At 38.1% G+C, this 23700-nt stretch overlaps 1 protein-coding gene across 1 annotated transcript in view; it reads left to right on the top strand.

Annotated features, from left to right (window-relative positions):
* Positions 1-23700, top strand: part of MACO1 (macoilin 1) — a 56999-nt gene that overhangs the window by 15030 nt on the left and 18269 nt on the right. The window contains exons 2-6 of the mRNA XM_082612337.1: positions 281-422; positions 1979-2105; positions 6439-6562; positions 8105-8283; positions 9527-10028. Coding sequence (XP_082468463.1) covers positions 281-422; positions 1979-2105; positions 6439-6562; positions 8105-8283; positions 9527-10028 — 1074 coding nt within the window. The remainder of the gene's footprint in view (positions 1-280; positions 423-1978; positions 2106-6438; positions 6563-8104; positions 8284-9526; positions 10029-23700) is intronic.

The following is a 23700-nucleotide window of genomic DNA, read 5'->3' on the forward strand; positions in this document are numbered from 1 at the left end:
TTAGCACATTTTAAAATAGTGGTGAGATTTAAATGGGCCTTTTCCATCTTAAATGGAATTAAGCATTTTGGGTCATCATCTTATTTTGATAGTTGTGGGTCTCAGAATGAACACCAGAGCTTTTAAAATTTAGGTGGGCCATGGCAGCATCTCTTTTTGCCCTTTATCTCCATTGTTTTCATAGTATAGGAAGATATTTTTTGTCTCTTTTTATATAAAGCAGTGAATTTTCTTTTTCTAGCTCTTCACAAATGACCTTGAATTCTTTTATATTTTGCAGTACGTTTTTATACCTGAAATTCCTGGTAGTGTGGGCACTCGTCCTCCTGGCAGATTTTGTCCTGGAGTTCAGATTTGAATACCTGTGGCCATTTTGGCTTTTCATTAGAAGCGTCTATGATTCCTTCAGATACCAGGGACTGGTAAGTTTATTAATATATATATTTTTCAAGTGTAAAAGATTTATTTACCCTTCTAAGAAAGTCGTCAATAACTGATAGTGAAAATGTTTAAAGTAGATTTTATTAGCAATACTTAGGTGACTGTATTGAGTAATGGGGTCTCTGGACTGAAACTAGCCTTTAAGGCTATTTTGTCTAAACCCACTGATCAAATCATTTTACTCCCTCCTCTACCATTCCAGTGAAAAGAAGAGGAGGGAGGGAGGATTTCAGGAGGAAGACAGAGTAGTGGATAAAGCAGTAATTGCCCAGTTCTACTCTGAAGTACCTCTGGAGCCCCTATCACTGGCTTTGTGACTGGGTTCGAGTTACAGCAATGGTTCTCAGACTTTTTGGGCTCCAGATCCTTTACACTCTTTAACAACTATTGAGGACTCCAAAAAGCTTTTATTTATGTAGGTTACATCTATCTATTTTTACTATATTAGAAATTAAAACTGGAAAAAATTTTAATACTCATTTAATTTAAATTAAAAAATTAAATTTTTATTTAAAATAAAATAAAATTTAAAATAAAAATTGAATACTTAATTCACTTAAAAATAGCAATAATAAACCCATTACATGTTAATACACATTACATTTTAAATGAAAAATAACTGTATTTTCCAAAACAAAATAATTAGAAGATTGATTACATTTTTTAAAATCTCTCTAATGTCTGGCTTAATAGAAGACAGCTGGATTTCCATATCTGCTTGTGAACTCAGGTGATTACAATATCACTTATTGTGTAACTTCTAGAAGATACCACCATACTCCTGAGTAAATGAGCATGAAAGAGGCAGATAATGCCTTAGTATTACTATGAAATTATTTTACCTGGAAGACTCCCTGAAAGGATCTCAGAGATCCTCAGGGATCCCCAGATCATGTTTTGAGAACTACTGGATTAGAGCAAGGGCATAGGCCTGGGCTTGCTCCCTTGGTTGACCTGTAGTTCTGTTGTGTTCCAGAGCCACATCTTAAACCTGTACCTCTTCTACCCAGGCCTGGTGCTTTGGTCAGAGCAAATCCATGCCTTGAAAAGATGGTTTCGAGCTCATGTCCTGTTAGTAATAGATAATGATGTGTCCAGAGGAAGCTGCATTGTTAAAATTATTAACATCAGTGTAATTCTTGCCACAGTTGTGTTTCATCTGTGCTCCAACAGCCTATCCTTTAAGAATGAGTCTCTTTAGTAATATTTTGTGAGGAGAGAGGAGCCTTTTCTGTGTTAAAATTCTGTTTCTTTTAGGTAACCCACCTGTGGAGTCCAAGTAAACTCACTGTGAATCAACCTCAGTTTGTTCTGGTCCAGTTCTTCATGATTTGAGGCCATAAATAGGATTACTCTTTAATGCTAAATTAATGACTACTTTTTATATGGGTGATTTCAAATATTTAAAATTTCCTTTTGTAACTTGTTCTGTAGTTATTGCATAGCAGTTTCAGAGATTTTGTCCAACGTGCTTTTAATAATCTGTTTGAAATTAACATGTTCTAAGATATGTTTTTTATTTTGTTTTTCCCTTTAGGCCTTCTCAGTATTTTTTGTTTGTGTAGCATTCACGTCAAATATAATATGTCTGCTGTTCATCCCCATACAATGGCTTTTTTTTGCTGCTAGTACATATGTGTGGGTTCAGTACGTATGGCACACAGGTAAGTTTTAATGGTTTCTTAGATAGATAGAAATCTTAGATTCAAACTTTTTTAATGTGGTGATTTCCTTGAATAAATTATTTAGAGTTGAGTTTATGTGAACATTTTTTTTAATCCTTCAGTTTTTTTTTAAACATCTTTATTGGAGTATAATTGCTTTACAATGTTGTGTTAGTTTCTGCTGTATAACAAAGTGAATCAGCTATATGTATACGTATATCCCCATATCCCCTCCCTCTTGCATCTCCCTCCCGCTCTCCCTATCCCACCCCTCTAGGTGGTCACAAAGCACCAAGCTGATCTCCCTGTGCTATGCTGCTGCTTCCCACTTGCTATCTATTTTACATTTGGTAGTGTATAAATGTGGACATTTTAAAGATCCCTTTTCATAATAGATTATAATATACCTTTAAAATGTATTTTTTTATTATTGAATCAAAACTTTAAGCCTTTATGATTTGATATTTTGATTGTAGACATTTCAGTTACCAGCTCTCATTATGAAGATATCCATTTTTTAAAAGAAGTTGAAGCAGTTTTTATTTAGGTGGACTTGAAGACAGCCATGTGCCAAATAGGAAAAATGTTCCTTCAGCTTCAGTATTGAAAGGAATGTCAGAAGTCATTTAGTTGAACCCTTATTTGGCATAAGAGTCCCCACAGCATCCCTGGCACATGGTGGTTTAATCTCTGATTGAAAATCTAGTGACAAGGAACTTACTATTGTTGTTTTGGGGCAACTGGAATAGAAAATTCTTCCTCCTACTGAGCCAGAATTTTCCTCCTTACACTTTTGACCCAGCATGTCTTGACTGTCTTGGGACTCACTGATCACTTAGAGGATATAAAGGGCTTTCCCCAGAAAAACACATGGGAATATACAGAAAAAAATTTTTTTTAATTTTAAAGGGCTTACAGACCATCCCTCTAGTCCAAACATTGGACCCCTGCATTAGAGCCACACTGAATGAGCGTAATCTTCCATCCATGTTAACATTTCTTTAGAGCCTTAAAGACACTGTCATATCCTCTCGTCTTCTTTTCTGTAGACAAAGCATCTCCGATTTCATCAGCTTTTCCTTGTATGTTATTTTAAGCACTTGCACCATTCTGATCTCCCTAGTTCTTAGTGGCTCTCTAAACCAAAATGTACTATTTCAGGTATGTTCTGACTTGAGTGGAGCTACGTAGCCACCTCCCTTCTTAGAGCTATTCTTTTGCTATTACAAACTAAGATGACCTGAGATGTTTTGATAGCTCCAGTCCACTATGAAGCCTGCACATGGGACGCATGGGGATGTGATGATTGGCTCTCAGATTGTCACATTTCTCTGCAAAGCTGCATGAAGCTTGATTCCTAGGCCCAGCTGCAACCTGTAGAATTTTGACCTCTGTTGGAGCACCAACTGATAAAAGCTCTCTGGAGCAACATTCATTCTCTTCTCTAAATGCTATAAGGATGATGTTGTCCCATGGTAGAAGACACAGTTCAGCTCTGTTATTTAAAGTATCCACTTTGAGCATTGTTTTCTCCATCTTTAGCACTCTCTCATATCTGACTGAATTTATAAGCTAGCATGCTGGTTCCTTAGTCTGCTTTCCTCTAGTTAAAGTGATTTTCCCATATACCAGTTTTTACTTGTATTTCCTTGTCCTGGCCCTCAGTTTCGAGTGAGTTGCCATTTATACTTCTCATTCTCTCTAGGTCTCAGCTTCTTCTCTGTCATGTGAGGGTGGAGTAATCTAGACAGTGTTTAAGGGAGCCTTCGAGCTCAGATAATCTGACTCTGATGAACTATAATGATTCCATAAATTACTTTAATAATTTCTTAATAGTTGAGAAAAAACTACTCATATAACTGTTAATAGAACCTACTGGAGTTCAGTGGGTGACCCACAGGGCAGCAATGAAGCTAATGTTATAAATGATATTGGCCTCTCTTTAGCTCTAGGCGCAGAAATGCATGTTGGAATACCTACGTTATGAAGTATGTTTTAATTTGGAATGATTAGTGAACAAACAAAACTAACTTTGTGTTCTTATTAGGCCCAATAAATATGAGTGCAATGTTTATAGCTTGGGATTAATTCCTCTTTCAGTTGTTAAAATTTTAAATTTTTCTTAAGAATATTAGGAATGGTTGATGAAATTATATATTGCCACAGAAGAATGAAAATATTATATCATTAATTTTTTTCCTTGCTATTAAGAGGGAGAAAACAGGATATAAAACTGTATGTACGGGACTACCCTGGAGGTCCAGTGGTTAAGACTCCAGGCTTCCACTGCAGAGGACACGGGTTCGCTCCCTGATTGGGGAACTAAGAGCCCACGTGCCGCACAGCATGGCCTAAATACATACATACATACATAACAGAAGCCAAAAGAATACCTAAAAAAAAACTGTATCTACAACATGACTATTATACTAGTTCAAAAATATTTTCAACGTGGTTTGACTTTATTTATTTTATAGGTGTAGAAATATGGATAGTTTATCCAAATTTTTCTATTTTTTCTGTAATGTGCTTATTTTGTTTATGATAACTTTAGAAATTAATATAGGGAGTACAGAATATAAATTTTTTAAAATGCATTTTGAAGTGAAATTGAAAATGCATTATCCTAAGGGTTGCAGTTTGTCTTCCTACATTGTGAAAATACCCTTTTTTCAGTACATTAAATCTGTAAGAATGGTTGAGACCATTAGCTGTCTTCACAGAGCTTTGAGTGTCTTCTTACCTTATGGACTAGGTCTGTGGGGATTTAGGTTCTCCCTAGAAGCAGATTCATTGTTATCTCTGTGATTTGGACCCAATTTGTATAAACTCTGGGCCTCACTTTACTCTTCCATAAAATGAAAGTTGGATTAAGTGATCATCTTTCTAGTACCAAGATGCTATAATTTTTCTTGTGTTTCATCCCAAAGAGTCTTAGAAAAAAGCCATTTAGTTCTTCAGGTCACTGAGTTTTCCCTCCAGTTCTGTCTTCTGTAACTTGCTAGCTTTATATGGTCTCAAAGGAGATCTTTCCAGAGTTAGTGGATCTCATGCCTTTGTGGTCTATCTTCATGAAATATCCCATTATTGTCATGTCCTGACATAGATGGACATAGCCTACAGACTTTGATTCTAAAGCCCAGTGAAAATTATCTCATTATTTGAGTTTTATTTATTCTATTGCAAGTTGCTTTTTCCTACAATGAAAATTGTTTGTAACTATAAAAGGAATATGAGCTCGTAGTTAAGAAAAAAAAATTTTTGAGTAATACTTAAATGTCAGAAACATTTCTTAGTGCTGTAACTCATTCTTACTTAAGAATTTGTATCTTTTACATATTTTATGGTAGTACAGATCTTCATCCTTTTGAAAAGCTGCATCATATTTCATTATATAGATTTATCATAATTAAACAGTTCCTGTTGATAGGCATTTAATTCTAAATCCTAATTTTTGCTATTGCGAATAATACATTGAATATTCTTATACATTTTTCCCAGGGCTCTTTTGTATTTCTGTAGGGTAAATTCCTGGAATTGGAATTTCTGGGTCAAAGGTATAAGTATTTTTAATTATACTGCCAAATTGCCTTCTAAGAAAGTTGCCCCAATTTATATTACTGCTGAGTATGAGAAGGAAGCCTTTCACATATCTTCCCTATACTATTACCCATCTTTAAAATTTTTGCTTTACCTGATAGGTTACAATAATAAAATCTCATTTAAAAAATTTTTATCTCCCTAATCAGTAATGAAGTTGGCATCTTTTCACATGTTTTTTAGCCATCTATATTTTTTCTTTTATGACTTTTAATTTTTTTTTCTTCAGTTGACTTTCTATTGATTTGTAGGAGATCTTTGTATGCTAGGGCTATGACTTCTTTGTTTTACATATATTGTAAATATTTTCTGCCAGAATGCTTGTTTTTATTTTTGTCTATGATTCCAGGCATCTTTTGTCATATAAAAGCTTTCAGTTTGGATTATATTGCTTTTTAATTAGTTCGAAAGTCTTTTTTTTTAATTAATTTATTTGGTTGCTCTGGGTCTTAGTTGCAGCAGGTAGGCTCTTTAGTTGTGGCTCACGGGCTCCTTAGTTGTGGCATGCGAACTCTTAGTTGCAGCATGCATGTGGGATCTAGTTCCCTGACCAGGGATCAAACCGCAGGCCCCCCCTGCATTGGGAGCACGGAGTCTTAATCACTGTGCCACCAGGGAAGTCCCGAGTTTGAAAGTCTTAAAGTTACTGTAGTTGAACCAGTCTCCCAAACAACCCATCTGTTATATTAGTTAATGTTTAACTGATGCTTGTCTCTCTGCTGCTTTCCCACAGAAAGGGGAGTGTGTTTGCCCACAGTATCCCTCTGGATACTCTTTGTTTATATTGAAGCAGCAATTAGATTTAAAGATCTCAAAAATTTTCATGTAGACCTTTGTCGTCCATTTGCTGCTCACTGGTGAGTATTATGTGTATTCTTAATCTGTAATCTAATTCAGTGTTTTCAATGTAGAATGGTAATTTCAATTGTAAATTTTTTCTCAGAGATATTACATGAATCCGGAAGATAACATAACATGGTGTGGTAAAGAACATGAGCCCTCTAGTCAGGCAGATGGGTGTTTGAATCCCAGCTCTGCCCCCTAACAGCTTTGTTGCCTTTGTCATGTCACCCTCTCTAAGCCTGAGTTCTCTTACCTATATGTTGGGAAGCTGTCTCATGGGGTGTCATGGGAAAGATGAAATAAGGTGATATATGTAAAGTGTTTAACTTAATGCCAAGCACATAGGTGTCTGATACATGTTATCTATTTTTATTGTAATCAGATAATGATTCCAAAAAGTCTTAGTGAAATATATGGCTATTTCATGGAGCTTAAATGAACTTACAGTTTCCTTTGCCTATTTACAAAAGTAAGAGAATATTATTAATAATTTTTTAAGGAATATTATTTTTAACCTTAAACCATGAAACATATTTTAAAATGAGCTTGATTCTTGTTTATATCTATTGCGGAAATAACCACGTAATGTATATTTCTTTTAAATACACCAATTTTTGCTAATATATATGGCAGAAACTTAAACAAATAGGAATCAACAACAAAAAAATAGTTTCCAATATGTTTAAAGTCTTTTCACAAACAAGTGAATTAACTAAACCTGGTCAGTAAAACTTGTCACTTTAAATTTGTGGTGTGATCACATTTAGACTAATTATAATTGTTGTTTTCATGTTAATGAAGCTTAATATGAGTTTCAGCAGTGTTTTCAGAGACTTTGAAATGATATTAGACAGACTGATGAGTTGAATGAAAATATTTCAACTTTTTATCCCAGAGATTAGAGTTGTAAGTACAGGTGGTTTAATTTGTTGGTGCAAACCAATTGTTGGCACTGATAACATCAGGTACTTAGTTAAATGATTCTTGAATTTATGTTTGATAGAGTGTTTATGTATGAACTAATTTTCCAGGAATAGCTGGTGACAGTACCCCTCAGGCAGCAAAAAGATTAGTCACCTGAATTTGACCCTGCCTTCTAGTATTAAAAACCAAATGATGTCCCTTTGATTTTTTAACACTTGTAATGTTTACTTATGACCACTCATAAAATCTCTACCCTGTTAGTTCTTAAAAGCATACAGATGCCTAAGTTCTAATCATGCATAAGGCAGTTCAATGTTAATCAAAGACATTAGCCGCTGTATCCAGCAGTCCCTACGGTAACTCCTTGAGTTCATTTGAAGAATGCCAAAGTCTGATGGGCAGCCTCTTACGGTCCAGCAGTCCTGCTGTTCCCTGGGGGTTTGTTCTACGTGCCAGCTGCCTCTGATTTCCACAGCACGCATTACACACTATGTATGTGTTTACTGAATGCTCAACTATCATCATCATCTAGAATTTATTTCTTAATTTCAGTCATAGGTGTCCTCATGTGCTTCATGCACCTGTTGTTTGTTTTTAACTTACAATTACCGGCGGGATTGTCTTCTTTCTAGTATTGGGTACCCTGTGGTGACTTTGGGCTTCGGCTTCAAAAGTTATGTAAGCTACAAAATGCGGTTGAGGAAGCAAAAGGAAGTGCAAAAAGAGAACGAATTTTACATGCAGCTTCTTCAGCAAGCCCTCCCCCCAGAGCAACAAATGCTACAAAAGCAAGAAAAAGAGGCCGAGGAAGGTAGGTCTTTACTCTAAAGTCATTGACTCAATAGGTTAGTCATAATTTTGTCTGTCAGTATTTTTTTTTTTTTTTCAGAAAAGTTGCTAGGGCTCTGGAAAATTACCAAGGCTTTTCCTGTTTTCTGGTGTGCCTCTTCAGGGCTGTTGCTTTGTTTGGTCATGAAATACAGAATGTGCATGATGTTTTCTACCTAGTGTCTGAAGGCCATGTGCTTCTAAATATGTTTATTTTATTATTTTTATATATTTCATTTTTATAGCTTATTTTCTATTTTAATATTTTATTTGTTATAAATATTTTAAAATATTTATTCTCAGTAACAAAATAGTGTATATAACTATGTGTATTTGTAATTGAAGCAAACCAAGAACCAAAGTATAAGCAAGATAGAGATGTAAACATATAGAATTGTTTTATAAGTCAAAATCCTTCTGAATAGAGCAAAGATGGCTAGGTCTCACTTTAAATGGTTTGTATCATGCAACATGGATCTCAGATTGACCTTTTTCTAATACAACCTCTCTCATGAATATATAACCAATTCAATAGATGAATTGATAGCAATACCAGTTTTCTTTGGTTTGAGAAGGTCATGTTTTTAGTTGATATATGACAAAATCTTATTCTCTGGTGTGGTGCAAAATTATCTCTTCAAGTAGACTTTGACAAATTGGAATATGTAGACCTGATACAGAAAATTCTTTGTAAGTGGCCTAGTAAATGATAATAGACTTCTTATTACTTTAATGATAGAGTCCAGACAAAGGATAGATGCCCTGTATCCTAACATCACACCTTTTTGTTTCATTTAATCTCTTTCTTTGCAGTAAAATTATTAAGTTTGTTTAATCGAAGCATCTTTTAAAATGTGACCTTTTAAGAGTATGATGTGCCTGTGTCCTATCACCCCCATGATAGACAAGTTTGATTTGACTGATAAGTGAAGTATGGCTTAATTGTAAAATCCTCATACTATCTTCAAGGCCAAAACATTAATGGCTTGGTGTTTATAAATGATGGCGATTTTCTAAATGTGCAGCTTCTCAAACTTATATGGATTTGCTTCTTGAAGTTAGCATAATGTGGTGTGGTTGTTGTTTCTGAATGAGTTTGCAACTTAATATAGTGAGTTTCTGAGTGTAGATGATGCAGTTTATTGAATCAATCCATTGTGTTTTTTTACAACTAAATATTCCAGTGTGGGTTTTTTTTGCTTGTTGGTTTGTTTTTGGTATTGTAGCAGCCAAAGGATTACCTGATATGGATTCCTCAATCCTCATACACCACAATGGAGGTATCCCAGCCAATAAAAAACTCTCCACAACTTTGCCAGAGATAGAATACCGAGAAAAAGGGAAAGAAAAAGACAAAGATGCCAAAAAACACAACCTTGGAATAAATAACAACAATATTCTACAACCTGTAGACTCTAAAATACAAGAAATTGAGTATATGGAAAACCATATCAATAGTAAAAGATTAAATAATGATCTCGTGGGAAGTACAGAAAATCTCTTGAAAGAGGACTCATGCACTGCTTCCTCAAAAAACTACAAAAATGCCAGTGGAGTTGTGAACTCCTCACCTCGAAGTCACAGCGCCACAAATGGGAGCATTCCTTCCTCATCTAGTAAAAACGACAAGAAGCAGAAATGCCCTAGCAAGAGCCCAAGTGCACACAAGGACTTAATGGAAAACTGTATTCCTAATAACCAGCTAAGCAAACCAGATGCACTGGTAAGGTAAGTGTGTGTGCTGTGACCTTACCAATGCTTTCCATAAACTTGACTTAGGTCTTGAAAAACACACTTCCAAGTATGCCTGTAGGAATTGTTTGTGATCAGATACTGTGACAATTAACTTGGTGGTGTTTGACATTCAGCGTTTATTTCGCATGGGTTTGTTGGTCACCTCTGCCGTTGTCCAGAAGCATTGACTCCAGCCCTTTCCAGTGCTCTGAGTGGTGACAGTGATTACTTTCCACATTTGACAAATTTACATGTAACTTGATTCTTCTCATGGTTTTGAGAAGTACATCTTTAGTCCTTGACCTTTTCTTTTTGCGTATTCAAAGTTCTTGTGGCATAGACACAAAAAGAAGAGTGTGTGTCCTGTTCGTGCAAATCTTTGTCAGACAGATAGAAAAATGAGGGTGGGGGTGGAGAAAGTTGTCCTTTTACCACTTTGGACTTGTTCTTTTTTTTTTTTTTTTTTTTTCTTTTTGCGGTATGCGGGCCTCTCACTGTTGTGGCCTCTCCCGTCGCGGAGCACAGGCTCCGGATGCGCAGGCCCAGCGGCCATGGCTCACGGGCCCAGCCGCTCCGCGGCATATGGGATCCTCCCAGACCGGGGCACGAACCCGTATCCCCTGCATCGGCAGGCGGACTCTCAACCACTGCGCCACCAGGGAGGCCCTGGACTTGTTCTTGATTGTCCACTTAAAATATGAATTATCCCCCAAATAATTCTGGGAAAGTTAGGTTTGAAAAATAATCTCTTTCTAAAAATTCCGTAGGTAAATACAGTTGATCCTTGAACAACGTGGGTTTGAACTGCATGGGACCACTTATATGTGTTTATTTTTCAGTAGTAAATACTACAGCACTACATAGTCCTTGGTTGGTTGAATTTGCGGCTGTGGAAGAACCGTGGATATAGAGGGCCAACTGTAAATTACACTGGGATTGACCCCCACGTTGTTCAAGGGTCAACTGCACAGTGTTAGACATGGATTTTAATCAGAAATGTTCCTTTTTCCATCTTTAAGTTAAAGAGTAACGTTGTATTACCTTGACTGGCTCAGACTTAATTTTGCTGTATTTTATGTATTTTATAAAATATACATGTTCATCTTACTTCATATCTTTTTTCCATTTGGAAACTGAGATCTGACTTGGAGCTTTTTTATTTTTATTTTTTCTCCTTATTTTTTATTTTTTAAAATTGAACTATAGTTGATTTACAGTGTTGTGTTACTTTTTGGTGTACAGCAAAGTGATTTAGTTATACATATATATCTATATTCTTTTTCATGTTCTTATCCATTATGGTTTATTACAGGATATTGAATATAGTCCCCAGTGCTATACAGTAGGACCTTATTGTTTCTTTTATATATAGTAGTTTGTATCTGCTAATCCCGAATTCCCAATTTATCCCTCCTCACCCCCTTTCCCCTTTGGTAACCATAAGTTTGTTTTCTATGTCTGTGTGTCTCTTTCTGTTTTGTAAATAAGTTCATTTGTATCATATTTTCGATTCCACATATAAGTGATACCATATGGTATTTGTCTTTCTCTGGCTTACTTCACTTAGTATAATAATCTCTAGGTCCATCCATGTTGCTGTAAATGTCATTATTTCAAGGAGCTTTTTAAAAATACATAACTCAAGAGGGCACTTGTAACTCCTTCCCTCCACTAAGTTATCTTTATTCCTCTTCCTTTGGCTTGCTTCAGAGCAGGCAATTTATGAGGGAAGGTATTTCTAGTGTTATGAATTATATGAACTAGATTATTAATTTGTTTTAGTTTTCTTATTGGCAGCTAGATGAAGGGAAGTACATGTGGGTTCTGCTGCTGAAGTCGCTAGAGGTTTCAGAGCCCTCTGCCACTTCTGGAAGCATACATGCTGTTGCTGATGCCAGGCTGGCATCCACATCTGTTTGCTTTGACATTCTGCCCCATCATACCCTACAGAGAAAACACTCAGCAGAGAACTCTCTTCCATTTGCCCATGGGAGAAAGACCAATTAGTTGACCTATGTCAAAAGGAATATCCCACACATTTACTATATGCTGTAAATGAAACATCTGCCACCATCTTTTTAACATCCTTTCTCCTACACAATTTTAATAATAGCAGTCAAGTCAAAACAGTTTTCCTCTGTAGGGTGTTGCAGAGAGAGAGCAGTCAAGGCTCAGTCTTGTGATACCACCTCACTTGGGCCCCACTTGTCATGTTGGTTGACTCTACTACCTGATCTGCCCTTAGTAAAGAATTTCAAGGTCTCAGATGGCCCATTTTCCAGTCGTGGGTCCAGTGCTCCTGTGCCTGCTCCTGGGGTATATACCTCTTCTTGTGGTCACTAATGTGTCCTCTGATGTGCCTTGATCTGAAGGGCCCCAGAATATTACTCTGCTTTAGGCAATACCTGCTGTCAAATACCTAAATATAAAATGTTATATTTAAATAGTTTTATAAGCTTCTATAGGATTATTTTCAACTTTTACTATAATATTATAAAAAATAAAGAGATGATATAAATATCCAACAATAGGGGAGAAATTTAAATAATTATGGTCCATATATTCCATAGATTTTTAATACAGAAATTACAAAATCATATTTTTGAGCCATATTAAATAATATAGGGAAGTGCTTATGACATAATATTTCATGAAGAAAGTAGAAAGCAATCTTATTAAAAACATTTTGTTTTTCTAATACACACAGAGAAAGGATTTGAAGGGTTTGATTTCTTCTTCCTTGACTTCATGTATGTTTTGATGAATATTAATAAGACTGTAACGGATCCAAACCTGAGATGTTTGAGCTGTTAGCCATAGAGTGGATTTGTTATCTTCAGATGGAAAGGGCTGGGCTCAGTGGTCTCTAAGGCTCCTGATGCAAACGTACATGGGCTGACAGTATGTACATGAGTCCTTTGCTCCTGCAGGTACACCCAAGGCTGTGTATAGGTCCAGGCTGGCTATAAGGATAAGACTGATCATCCCTTTTATAAAGCTTTTTTTAAAAATCATTTGAAAACCAGTACTGTAGTATTAATAGTAAATTAATTGCAGCACATGCTGTATAGCTATGTCTTTCTCAATATCATGGTTGAAAACTACTATATTTGAGGAACCAATTCATTGATTTTGGGGGGAATATTCATTAGTACACCACCTTCAAAGAATTCTTGGAGATCGGTGTGGCTGTCAAAATAAGGTTCGATGGTCGTTCCCTGTGAAGGAGCAAGCAGTCCTTCAGGTCTTTTCACCATCTCTCCAAGCTCCAAGGATGTTCTCTAGTGTGCTGTACACCACAGGCTGGCAGACCACTGCACACAGGCCAAAGCTGGCCCACTGCCTGTTTTTGTAAAAAAAAGTTTTATTGGAACATAGCCACGCTCATTCATTTACATAGCGTCTATGGCTGCTTTATTGTGGCAGAGTTGAGTAACTGCGACAGAGACTCTATGGCCTACTAAGCCAAAGATGTTTACTCCTAGCCCATAACAGAAAAAGTATGCTGATATATGTGCCACATCTTCTTTATCCATTCATCTGTTGATGGACACTTAGATTGCTTCCATCTCCTGGCTATTGAAAATAGAGCTGCAATGAACATTTTGGTACATGACTCTTTTTGAATTATGGTTTTCTCAGGGTATATGCCCAGTAGTGGGATTGCTGGGTCGTATGGTAGTTCTATTTGTAGTTTTGGAATATTACTCAGCCATAAAAAGAAACGAAATTGAGTTATTTGTGGTGAGGTGGATGGACCTAGAGTCTGTCCTACAGAGTGAAGTAAGTCAGAAAGAGAAAAACAAATGCCGTACGCTAGCACATATATATGGAATCTAAGAAAAAAAAAAAAAGGTCATGAAGAACCTAGGGGTAAGATGTGAATAAAGACACAGACCTACTAGAGAATGGACTTGAAGATATGGGGAGGGGGAAGGGTAAGCTGTGACAAAGTGAGAGAGTGGCATGGACATATATACACTACCAAACATAAAATAGATAAGCTAGTGGGAAGCAGCTGCATAGCACAGGGAGATCAGCTAGGTGCTTTGTGACCACCTAGAGGGGTGGGATAGGGAGGGTGGGAGGGAGGGAGACGCAAGAGGGAAGAGATATGGGAACATATGTATATGTATAACTGATTCACTTTGTTATAAAGCAGAAACTAACACACCATTGTAAAACAATTATACTCCAATAAAGATGTTAAAAAAAAAAAGTATGCTGATAGATCCACTAAGGTGGGGGAAGGTGGGGAACTTGGCAGTAAGTGTTGCCTGTAGGCTCCTTCCCAGGAAAAGTTTGGGAACTTGCTAAAGCCACTCCAAAGTCCTCTTTTGGTTTAAGAAATACATATCTTGCAAAATGACCCAATTTCTGCCAGCTTGATTTCTGAATTCTTTACCCAAGTTATTTAGAAACAGACTTATAATATTGGTAGCCAAAAATATTTTTAATTCTGACGTGGAAAAAACTTTTAGACATAAACAAAAAAGCAATGAGAAAGATCAGTTATTTTAAGTACATGCTGGGTTAGAAAGGAATCCTGTAAATTAGAGTGAGGTTTGCTCAATTTTTTTCTTCGTGGTCAATTTTAGAATATTTTAAGTGTGAAAAAATTATAGAAAATTTAGGTGGAAAAAGGAGGAAATACATGACATAAATCACTGTTAAATTTTTGTTGTATTTTCTTCAACTAAATTTATATAGTTGTGGCCATAGTGTTTGTGTAGTTTTTTTTATTAATTTTTATTGGAGTATAGTTGCTTTATAGTGTTCTGTTAGTTTCTGCTGTACAGCAAAGTGAATCAGTTATATGTATACATATATCCCTCTTTTAGATTGCCTTCCCATTTAGGTCATCACAGAGCATTGAATAGAGTTCCCTGTGCTGTACAGTAGGTTCTCATTAGTTGTCTTTTTTATACATAGTAATGTATATATGTCAATCCCAATCTCCCAATTCATCCCACCCCCTCCTTCCCCCATTGGTATCCATAAGTTTGTTCGCTATGTTTGTGTAGTTTTTGTGTCCTGCTTTTTTCACCTAAATTACATTGAAATCATTTTCCCAATTTAGCCTAACACTGGTTTTCACTTGATGTGGAATATTCCATGGCAGGTCTGTGTGATCATTCAGTGGTCACTCTAAGATCCGGCAGGTCAGGCTGCGACACCTGAGCTGCTTTCCTGTAGTTTCAGGGCCTGCAAGCAGAAGAGCCAACACTTTTGTTTGTACTTGGCACAAAGCTCCCTCTCAAATACAGCCCAAGACTGTGGGGTTTCTTGTTGGGGTTTGTTACTTGTTTCAATTTCCTGGTTAAGGGAGAGAATTTAAAACTGAGTACAAAATGTAAAGTGATCCATATTCTGTAGAAATGTGGAAGCAAAAGTCTCTTCTTGGTTTATTTCCATCCCGCCTTTTCTTTCTTCGTTTTTTGTGTTCAAGACAGAAGATTAACCTTTCTTGTTTCTAGTGCTTATTCTTAATAAGATATCAACTCTTTAACGTAGTTGAATAATGTTTGGTGTGAAGAGTCAGGAAGGAAAAGTATCCACGGTTTGCCTAGTAGAGATGCATTTTACAGAACTAAGTAGAATTTAGAATGATGGTTTTTGCTTTTTTTGGAACTGCAAGAGATCTAAGAGACAGTTAGACCAGCCTCCCCAACCCTGTCTTCTTAGCAGAGAAGTAAACAAGCCCTACAAGAGTAAATGGCTAGTCCAAGTAACCCAGCTAGAGTGGTAGTTACCAGGACCGGAACCGAAATTTCTTGGCTTCTGCCTTTGCTGTTATACCATGCTGCTTAAAAAAAAAAAAAAGTTTTATCAACCTGCTTTATTTTTGTTTTTTAAAAAACTATTGTTTTTGTTTTTGTTTTAAATGCACATACAGCTAAAGCTGACATAAGGATTGGGACCAGAGCTAAATTTTATGCTCTCATGGCTAAAATCTATAGAAGAAATGCTTAGAATTTCAGAATTCATTTAATTTTACATTTTTCTAGAGATATGCTCTTTTAAGTGTTTTAAAAATTCTTGCTCTTGCCAAAGACACAGGGGTGTACTTATTTCTGAACAGAAGGGGGCCATCCACTCATACCCTTGAAAGCTTACAGGGTCTCTGAGAATTCAGTTCTGGTTAGGGCTACGTGGGAGTTAGTCTGGTTCAGATAGCCTAGAGCCACCCAGCAGGAAATTTGCCCTTTAGGAATAAATCTGGGGTAGGCCTAGCTTGACAGCAGCAGACCGAAGAGCCTTGAATTGGAAAATTTAGGATTGGGGATGTAACCATCAGCTTACCCTGAGGAAAGGCCACCAGTGACTGCTTTGAAGGCCTGAGGTGCTGGGGTGTGGGCGTGGCCATGGTGGTAAGTTCTGAGGGTGAGGGTGGGGGTGGGTTTTCTTCAGGGGAAAGTGGAAATCTGGGATATGTTTTCATATATTGAAAAGTCACTCTTTTTTCCTCTCTAAATTCATTTGGTTATTTTAAGCGCACCAAAATGTTATTACTTATAAGTTAGTTTGTTCATACAGTTCTGCTTATTTGGAGACTTGAGAGCCTTGGGAGAAAAGGAGAAAACGTGTATCAGGATTTTTCCAGTAGTCACTAAGCAAGTGTGATAGCCCTGACTCAGAGGGGAGGGAGGAGGAGAGGAGGGATGGAGAAGCACTTTAAGACATTTTAACTCATTCACTGACACTGAGGAGTGTTTAACTTACACTCATACCCAGGAACTAACTTATATTACTAGATCTGGGTCTTAGGGAAATATTTGGGGATTATATAGATTAATGACAACATACTTTATAAATAGTGTTCTGATCCATCCGTGAGTATATTGATTGTGTTTTTAGTAGCTGTGATATGAGTATTTGTGACTCATCTTTTTCTAGGTTAAGCTGGTAGGTGAGCAAAATGTCGCTGGTCTTCATTCCACTTTCTAGCCCATATAAGCCTTGTGTTTATGTTTTATGATTTTATGTTTTTCTTAAGGGGGACGAAGATAGCAAAAGCTAACAACAGCCATCTTTCTTCTTTGACAGGATTTGCTGGTGCCACAGATTGCTCAGGTGGTTTGACTAGCAGTTCTCAGTCTTTGTACTTCTGAATTTAATCTTGTCTCCAGACAGCAGCATTTGAGATTGTCGTGTAACCTCTGCTGTATAGAAAGCTCCTTGGTGTGGTCTCGCTGTTGGGGGAAAAACAACAGACAGTTTACACTACTTCCGATTTTTCATTTCCCACATTTTAAGGTGTCTACACACAATTAAAAATTATGTATCCATTGAAAGGAAATGGCCATATTTTTAGATACTGATTTTTAATAATCAGTGGGTTCAGTATGATTTTGGTGTGGATAGCTGTGCAAAAGAGCAAAGTAAAGAGAATCCAAAAAGCCCCTGTTTTGTCATCTTAGAGATTGTAGGCACAAAGCGAGGGTAGAATCCAAAGTTGAGACCTGACTATGGGAAAGAAACAAGACAGAGCAGTCAATTCCAGAGGAAGAGCCCACGAGCATTCCCTGAGACAGGTACTCCAGGGGGAGGTGGCCTTTTATGGACCTTTCCAGCCCTCTCCCAAGTCCCTAAAGAGTCCTACCTGGGAATTCACAGTAGTTTAAGTGGGGAAGGTTACAAAGGAGTCTCTTGAAAGGTGGAAACTCATCTTAAAAGAAGGTAATGGAAACACCCCAAGATTGATTGTTAAAGGGGCGGAAATAGCAAAACAGATCATATGGTATGAACCATTAACAAAATATGGTTAGGTATCATTCTTATATACACAGAAAATTATTTGAAATAGTATACACCAAATGGTCAATCGTAGCTGATTATAGGAGATGTTTACTTTCTACATTGTCTATTTCTACATACTTTGAATTTCTACACGGGCTTATTATGCCCATAAAAGAATGTAAGCTAGATGAGGGCAGGGACCTCCTTTTTTCTTGTCTGCCACAGTACACAGTGATTGCCACAGGGTAGATGCTCAGTAAATACTTGTTGAATGAATATTACCTTTGTGCAAGGAAAATACTAGATGGGGGCAGGGGGAGGAAAGATGCAGTGCAGTGCAACTCAAAGGCTTTTGAAGGTGGAAAACCTAAATATTACATTAAACCAGGCCAAGGACCTGCCATCCAGTGTCAAACTATTTGTTGTTCTTGAGTAAGTTGTTACTGATTTTATTTCTAAAAAATAGAAGGACTTTCCACTCTAAGCCCTTTTCCTTGGTATTTCCCAGGAAGTTTTAAAATTAAGTACTCTGTCAGGACTTTTTTCCAGGCTGTGAGGAGGTTTAAGAATTTCTGGAAGTTACAAGGGCAAGGGGAGAAAACTCCTCCAAGGGACTTTTGAAAAAGCCATTTGCTCTGCCAGTGGGTTGGTTGTTCCTCAGGGCCAAGGAATCTAGGCATAAGCCACATGTCAGCCAAGAACTCGGAGAAAATCTTAGTTTGCCTTGTCTTATTCATCTTTCCTGGTGGGTCTTGCCTTCTCTCTTCCCCCTTAGCTCTAGCCATTCTCTTTGTCTTTGTGGTAGCTGGAGAGAGAGCTTAGATCCCATGTTTCCAAACTTCCCTCCAAGGAAATCCCCCTGGTTAGAAAATACGTTGACTGCTTGTTTGTCATCTCTGGTGCCAGAGAGAAAATGGTATATTTGTTTATTTTCTTTTGCACTTAAATATATTTTGCTATGTGTCAGGAATAGTTTGTGGAAGAAAATCTGACCTTGGGAGACAGTGATTGGGGTTTGGGGCTTTACCCTGGCTGCTTTCCCTACGTGTGCTACCTGTCACCTGCCTTGACAATCATCTGTGCTGCACAGTGACTTGCCTGACACCCTCCTCGTGAGTGGTGGCTGCCAAAGTAGGCCTTTCCGCTTCCACAGGTGCATTTGACCATTTATTTGTAACAGTATCATTTCTAGCTGAGAGGTAAAATTTAGTAAAAATGCATGACATTTCAGAAAGAATTAGATTAAATATGTTGGATATAGCTGCAACTAAATTTTTTGGAAATTATTAAGTGAAAATAAACTATTTGGAAATTATTAAGTGAAAAAAAAGTAGTAGAGCCATATTTCTATTTATTAGTAAGTTCAGTGTCTCTGTGGAAACATGTTTTTGATTTATATTAGTCTAGCATTGTTTCTGAGCAGATATACATTGTTGGACCTGATTTATTTTCATTTTCTGCCATGCTCATAATATTTAAGGTACCTGTAGTTTTTATTTGGTTAGATTTGTTTATTATATTAATTCATAATATAGTTTGAATTTATTTTAACCATTATAGTGATTTAAAACTATAATATTCTGGGATATAAATGTGGTAATAGAAGCATGATAATTTTATACTTAAGCAGGCCTGTTTTGTGACTTGAAAACCAGGCAGCACTTTAGAAGCTAGGCATTAATGAATTTAAGCCAGCAGTTTACTTAATGTCTGCATATCCAGGTGATCAAAAAAGATCATAATCTATGTTGTATGGATAAATTATGAAATAACACAAATTATTTGGTGGGGGGAATCCACATTAGAAACATTTTTACGTTGAGTACTGAGAGTTTATTCTAACAAGAGGGATTTCTGATTAGCCAGCTAGGAAGTTTCCTCCCTAGAATTCAGAAGGAACTACTGTCAAATGTTGTGTTAAATTCTGAGTCAGTACCCCTGCTGGCACATAACGAACTGAGATTTCCAGCTAAGGGAATTAGGGGTGGATTCCCTGAAGGGGCGGAACTCCAAGGAAAAGGAACTGTATTCTTTAAATGTTACTCACGCTATCATTTAGAAACTGGCTATTTGAGTACTTTGACTGCCAGTGTGGGTATACTTCAGTCTGTGCAAATCTCTCTGGGATCTCTTAGACCTCTTTTCTAGTCAGCTGGGCCTCTCAGAATTAAAGCAAGTTTTAGTTTCTTTTTTATGGAAAGAATGACAACTCCTCTCTCTTGTAAGGTCCGTTTCACCTTTCTTGGTAGAGTGTTGTAACAGATTTGAAACAGAAACAGTATGATGAACTGGAAAGGACCACTGCCCTTACTGTCCCCCTGGCTCTAGAGAGGGTGTTGCGGACTCGGGCAAGTACAGGAGCGAGGCAGGGCACAGGCGTGAGCAGGGGGCTGGGGTTGGCATCGTTCGTACTCAGTACTGCAGCCGGCACGTGGGAGTTGGGAAGCGCCATGCCCTTCCAGACAGCCCAGCCAGGTGTTGCTGTGAGCTTGCAGGCCCAGTGTTGCTAACTCTTCTGATATTCAGAGGACATGCCAAAATAGGTGTCTTTATGTGAAATCTCACGGTTCCGCAACATTTATACTTACATCCTGTGGAGGAGAGTGAAACAAAACATGTTCATGGGCCGGATTGGCTCACCAGTCTGTAACCTCTGCACCTGACCCTTCCTGTTATTCTTGTATTTTGTTCCATCCCCCACTGACCCCACCAGTCAAAAACTGGACTCCTGCAGGAAGGACTTGTAGTTAGGGGCAATCGGTAATTCCCATGAACTGATCTGCCATGTATTAATGGGAACTTTTTGCCTTCTCCTGTCCTTGAGTTTCATGTGCTCCTGGAAAACATGCACCTGTTGACAGTGCCCCTCCAGAGTCAAAGACTGCCGCCTTTTTTGTTGCATCCTCACACCTGACCATGAGGCCTTCAGACCACTTAGAAGGAGAGGGGACAGCCTTATGGTAAGAAGGGTAGTGTGGGTCTCTGGTGTTCCTCAGACCATACGGTATAGAGGCCTCCTGTGTCTAAGGCAGGTGACTTACTCCACACCAAGGTGTTTTTCTGCCGTGTTCTTGGAGCATAAAATACACCGAAACGGGACATGGACACTGGTTATTCACAGATTTCACAGACCAGCCAGTTTAGAATCTGGACCTCCCAGCACCATCCCCTGTAACGTGTGTATACTGTCAAGGCTGATGTCAGAGCGATGCCTGCTCTCTTCTTTTACAGGGAGCCAGGGCAGGGCGATAAACTGCAGGTCTAGAATCTAGATTTAGACAAACTATTGCTTTGATAGGAACTGATGAATGGGAAGTACAGGTAGTTGATGTATATTTAGGAACTGAGGTGTCTTCTGCTTAAGAAAATTAAGTTCGCCTTCCTTGGAGTGACCTAAAAAGTTTAGGAAGTAAAAGAGTTGGGCTTTCCCTAAGGCTTTCAGATTATTCTGAAACTGGCCTGTGACATGGGCAAATCTAAGAGTAACAGTGGATGTTGAAAAGCCATGGAAAGCAAATTAACAGCTTCCTCTTTTGAAAGAACTTTTCTCCCAATCATAAAATGATAATTAAAATGTTAAAAATAAGCTGTTGATTACTTCCAATTTTGAAAATAAAGAAGAGGTGGCCACTATTTTTTTTTTTTTTTTTTTTGGTGGTATGCGGGCCTCTCACTGCCGTGGCCTCTCCCGCTGCGGAGCACAGGCTCCGGACGTGGAGGCTCAGCGGCCATGGCTCACAGGCCCAGCCGCTCTGCGGCATGTGGGATCTTCCCGGACTGGGGCACGAACCCGTGTCCCCTACATCGGCAGGCCATCTCTCAACCACTGCGCCACCAGGGAAGCCCCACTATCTTAACGTATATCCTCTCAGTCTTTTTTTCTCTTGCATACATACATATTCTTTTCACAAAACGAAGCTCATACTATGTATAATGTTTTGTAATTGTCTTTTTCACTGACTATATCATGAGCATTCTCCCATGTCATTGAATATTCTTCCTCAGTGGTTTTTTTTAATTAATTTGTTTATTTACTTATTTTTTTTGGCTGTGTTGGGTCTTTGTTGCTGTACGTGAGCATTCTCTAGTTGCGGCGAGCAGCGGCTACTCTTCGTTGCGGTGCACGGGCTTCTCATCGCAGTGGCTTCTCGTTGTGGAGCGCGGGCTCTAGGCATGCGGGCTTCAGTAGTTGTGGCACGCGGGCTCAGTAGTTGTGGCTTGCAGGCTCAGTAATTGTGGTGCACGGGCTTAGTTGCTCCGCAGCATGTGGGATCTACCCCGGCCAGGGCTTGAACCCATGTCCCCTGCACTGGCAGGCAGATTCTTAACCACTGCACCACCAGGCAAGACCCCAATGGTTTTTTAATGGTGGCATGTCAGTCAGACACATGAATATACAATTTATTTAGCCACTCTTCTGTTGAATATTTGTGTTCCTGCTTTTTTTTTCTTATTATAAATCATGCTGCAACAAACACACTTTTACAGAAATCTTTGTGTGTATCTCCAGTGTGGGAGAGGGATGATGTATTAACAGATATGAACATTTTAAAGACTTTTTTGATACAAAGTATCATATCTGATCACATCCTTTAAGGACCTTATTAAAAATACTAGTTCATGGCACCCATAGCTTTATTCTTAAAGGGCTTCAAGGTCAGTTTCCTATTCCGTGAATGGCCAGTGAAATCCTCTAGATTTCCTTTCCTTCTCTGTGTTCCTTAATGAAAATGAATGTGTTTGACAGATTAGGGAACAGAGACATAAGGTACTTTGTATTATGGTTTCACCTGGTAATCAGGTAATCAGGCTGTTGCTTATTTTTGGATACTTGTGCCTGGTGAGCAATTGTAGTAACCACAGTGAGACCTGAGGCAGCTTCATTTCCTTATTTCCAAAGTTGTGGTTCATAGGATATACTAGAGCAGCTTCAAGTCAGTGTAGGCCTCACTTAAGATGAGAGACATTCATGTTTTTATGTGAATGACCCATGCTACCCAGCCTGTCAGGGTGAATGACCTGGAAAGGGGGGAAGGGAAGGAGTTGGTGGAGAGGGTAAACAGTATTTCTTCTGGGGACAGAGCTTTGATTTATGAGCTCAGTTTCCTGCATAGACAGCTGTGTGGTCCCTGAACAAGTCTTGTCTTGTATGATTAACATATGCCAGGGGATCTCCTAATGCAATTAGGTACTTAGCGAGATAAAGCAGTTGCTCTTCATTCAGTCTTTTTTTTTTTTTAACATCTTTATTGGAGTATAACTGCTTTACAATGGTGTGTTAGTTTCTGCTTTATAACAAAGTGAATCAGTTATACATATACATATGTTCCCATATCTCTTTCCTCTTGCGTCTCCCTCCCTATCCCACCCCTCTAGGTGGTCACAAACCACCTAGCTGATCTCCCTGTGCTATGCGGCTACTTCCCACTAGCTATCTGTTTTACATTTGGTAGTGTATATATATCCATGCCACTCTCTCACTTTGTCACAGCTTACCCTTCCCCCTCCCCATATCTTCAAGTCCATGCTCTAGTAGGTCTGTGTCTTTATTCCCGTCTTCATTCAGTCTTTCCATGTGCACCTGCCTTCCTGATAAGCAAATGCCCCTTTACCCCTGTCTCCTTCAGCCACTATTTAAACTAAAAATCTGGCGGCCTGCTGTAGATAGGTTGTTTCCAGAGCCTCATATATCATAACGCTGACCCTGTTCTAATCTAAGCACTGAGGAAATGGACAGAGAGCGAGGGTTAGAGACATGGTCTTGGAAGGGTTGGAAGAAACTTTAGAAATACACTTCCAGCTTCTAATTTTAGAGCACCGCAAGTCCCTGGCTTCAGAGAACTTATAGGCTTTTTAGAAATAAGATGTATACACAGGAAAATATTAAAAACCAAAACAAATTTAAAAACAGCACAGGGAAATGGTT

The sequence above is a fragment of the Mesoplodon mirus genome (genome assembly GCF_964341445.2).
Source record: "Mesoplodon mirus genome assembly, chromosome: 3".
NCBI classification, from domain to species: domain Eukaryota; kingdom Metazoa; phylum Chordata; class Mammalia; order Artiodactyla; family Ziphiidae; genus Mesoplodon; species Mesoplodon mirus.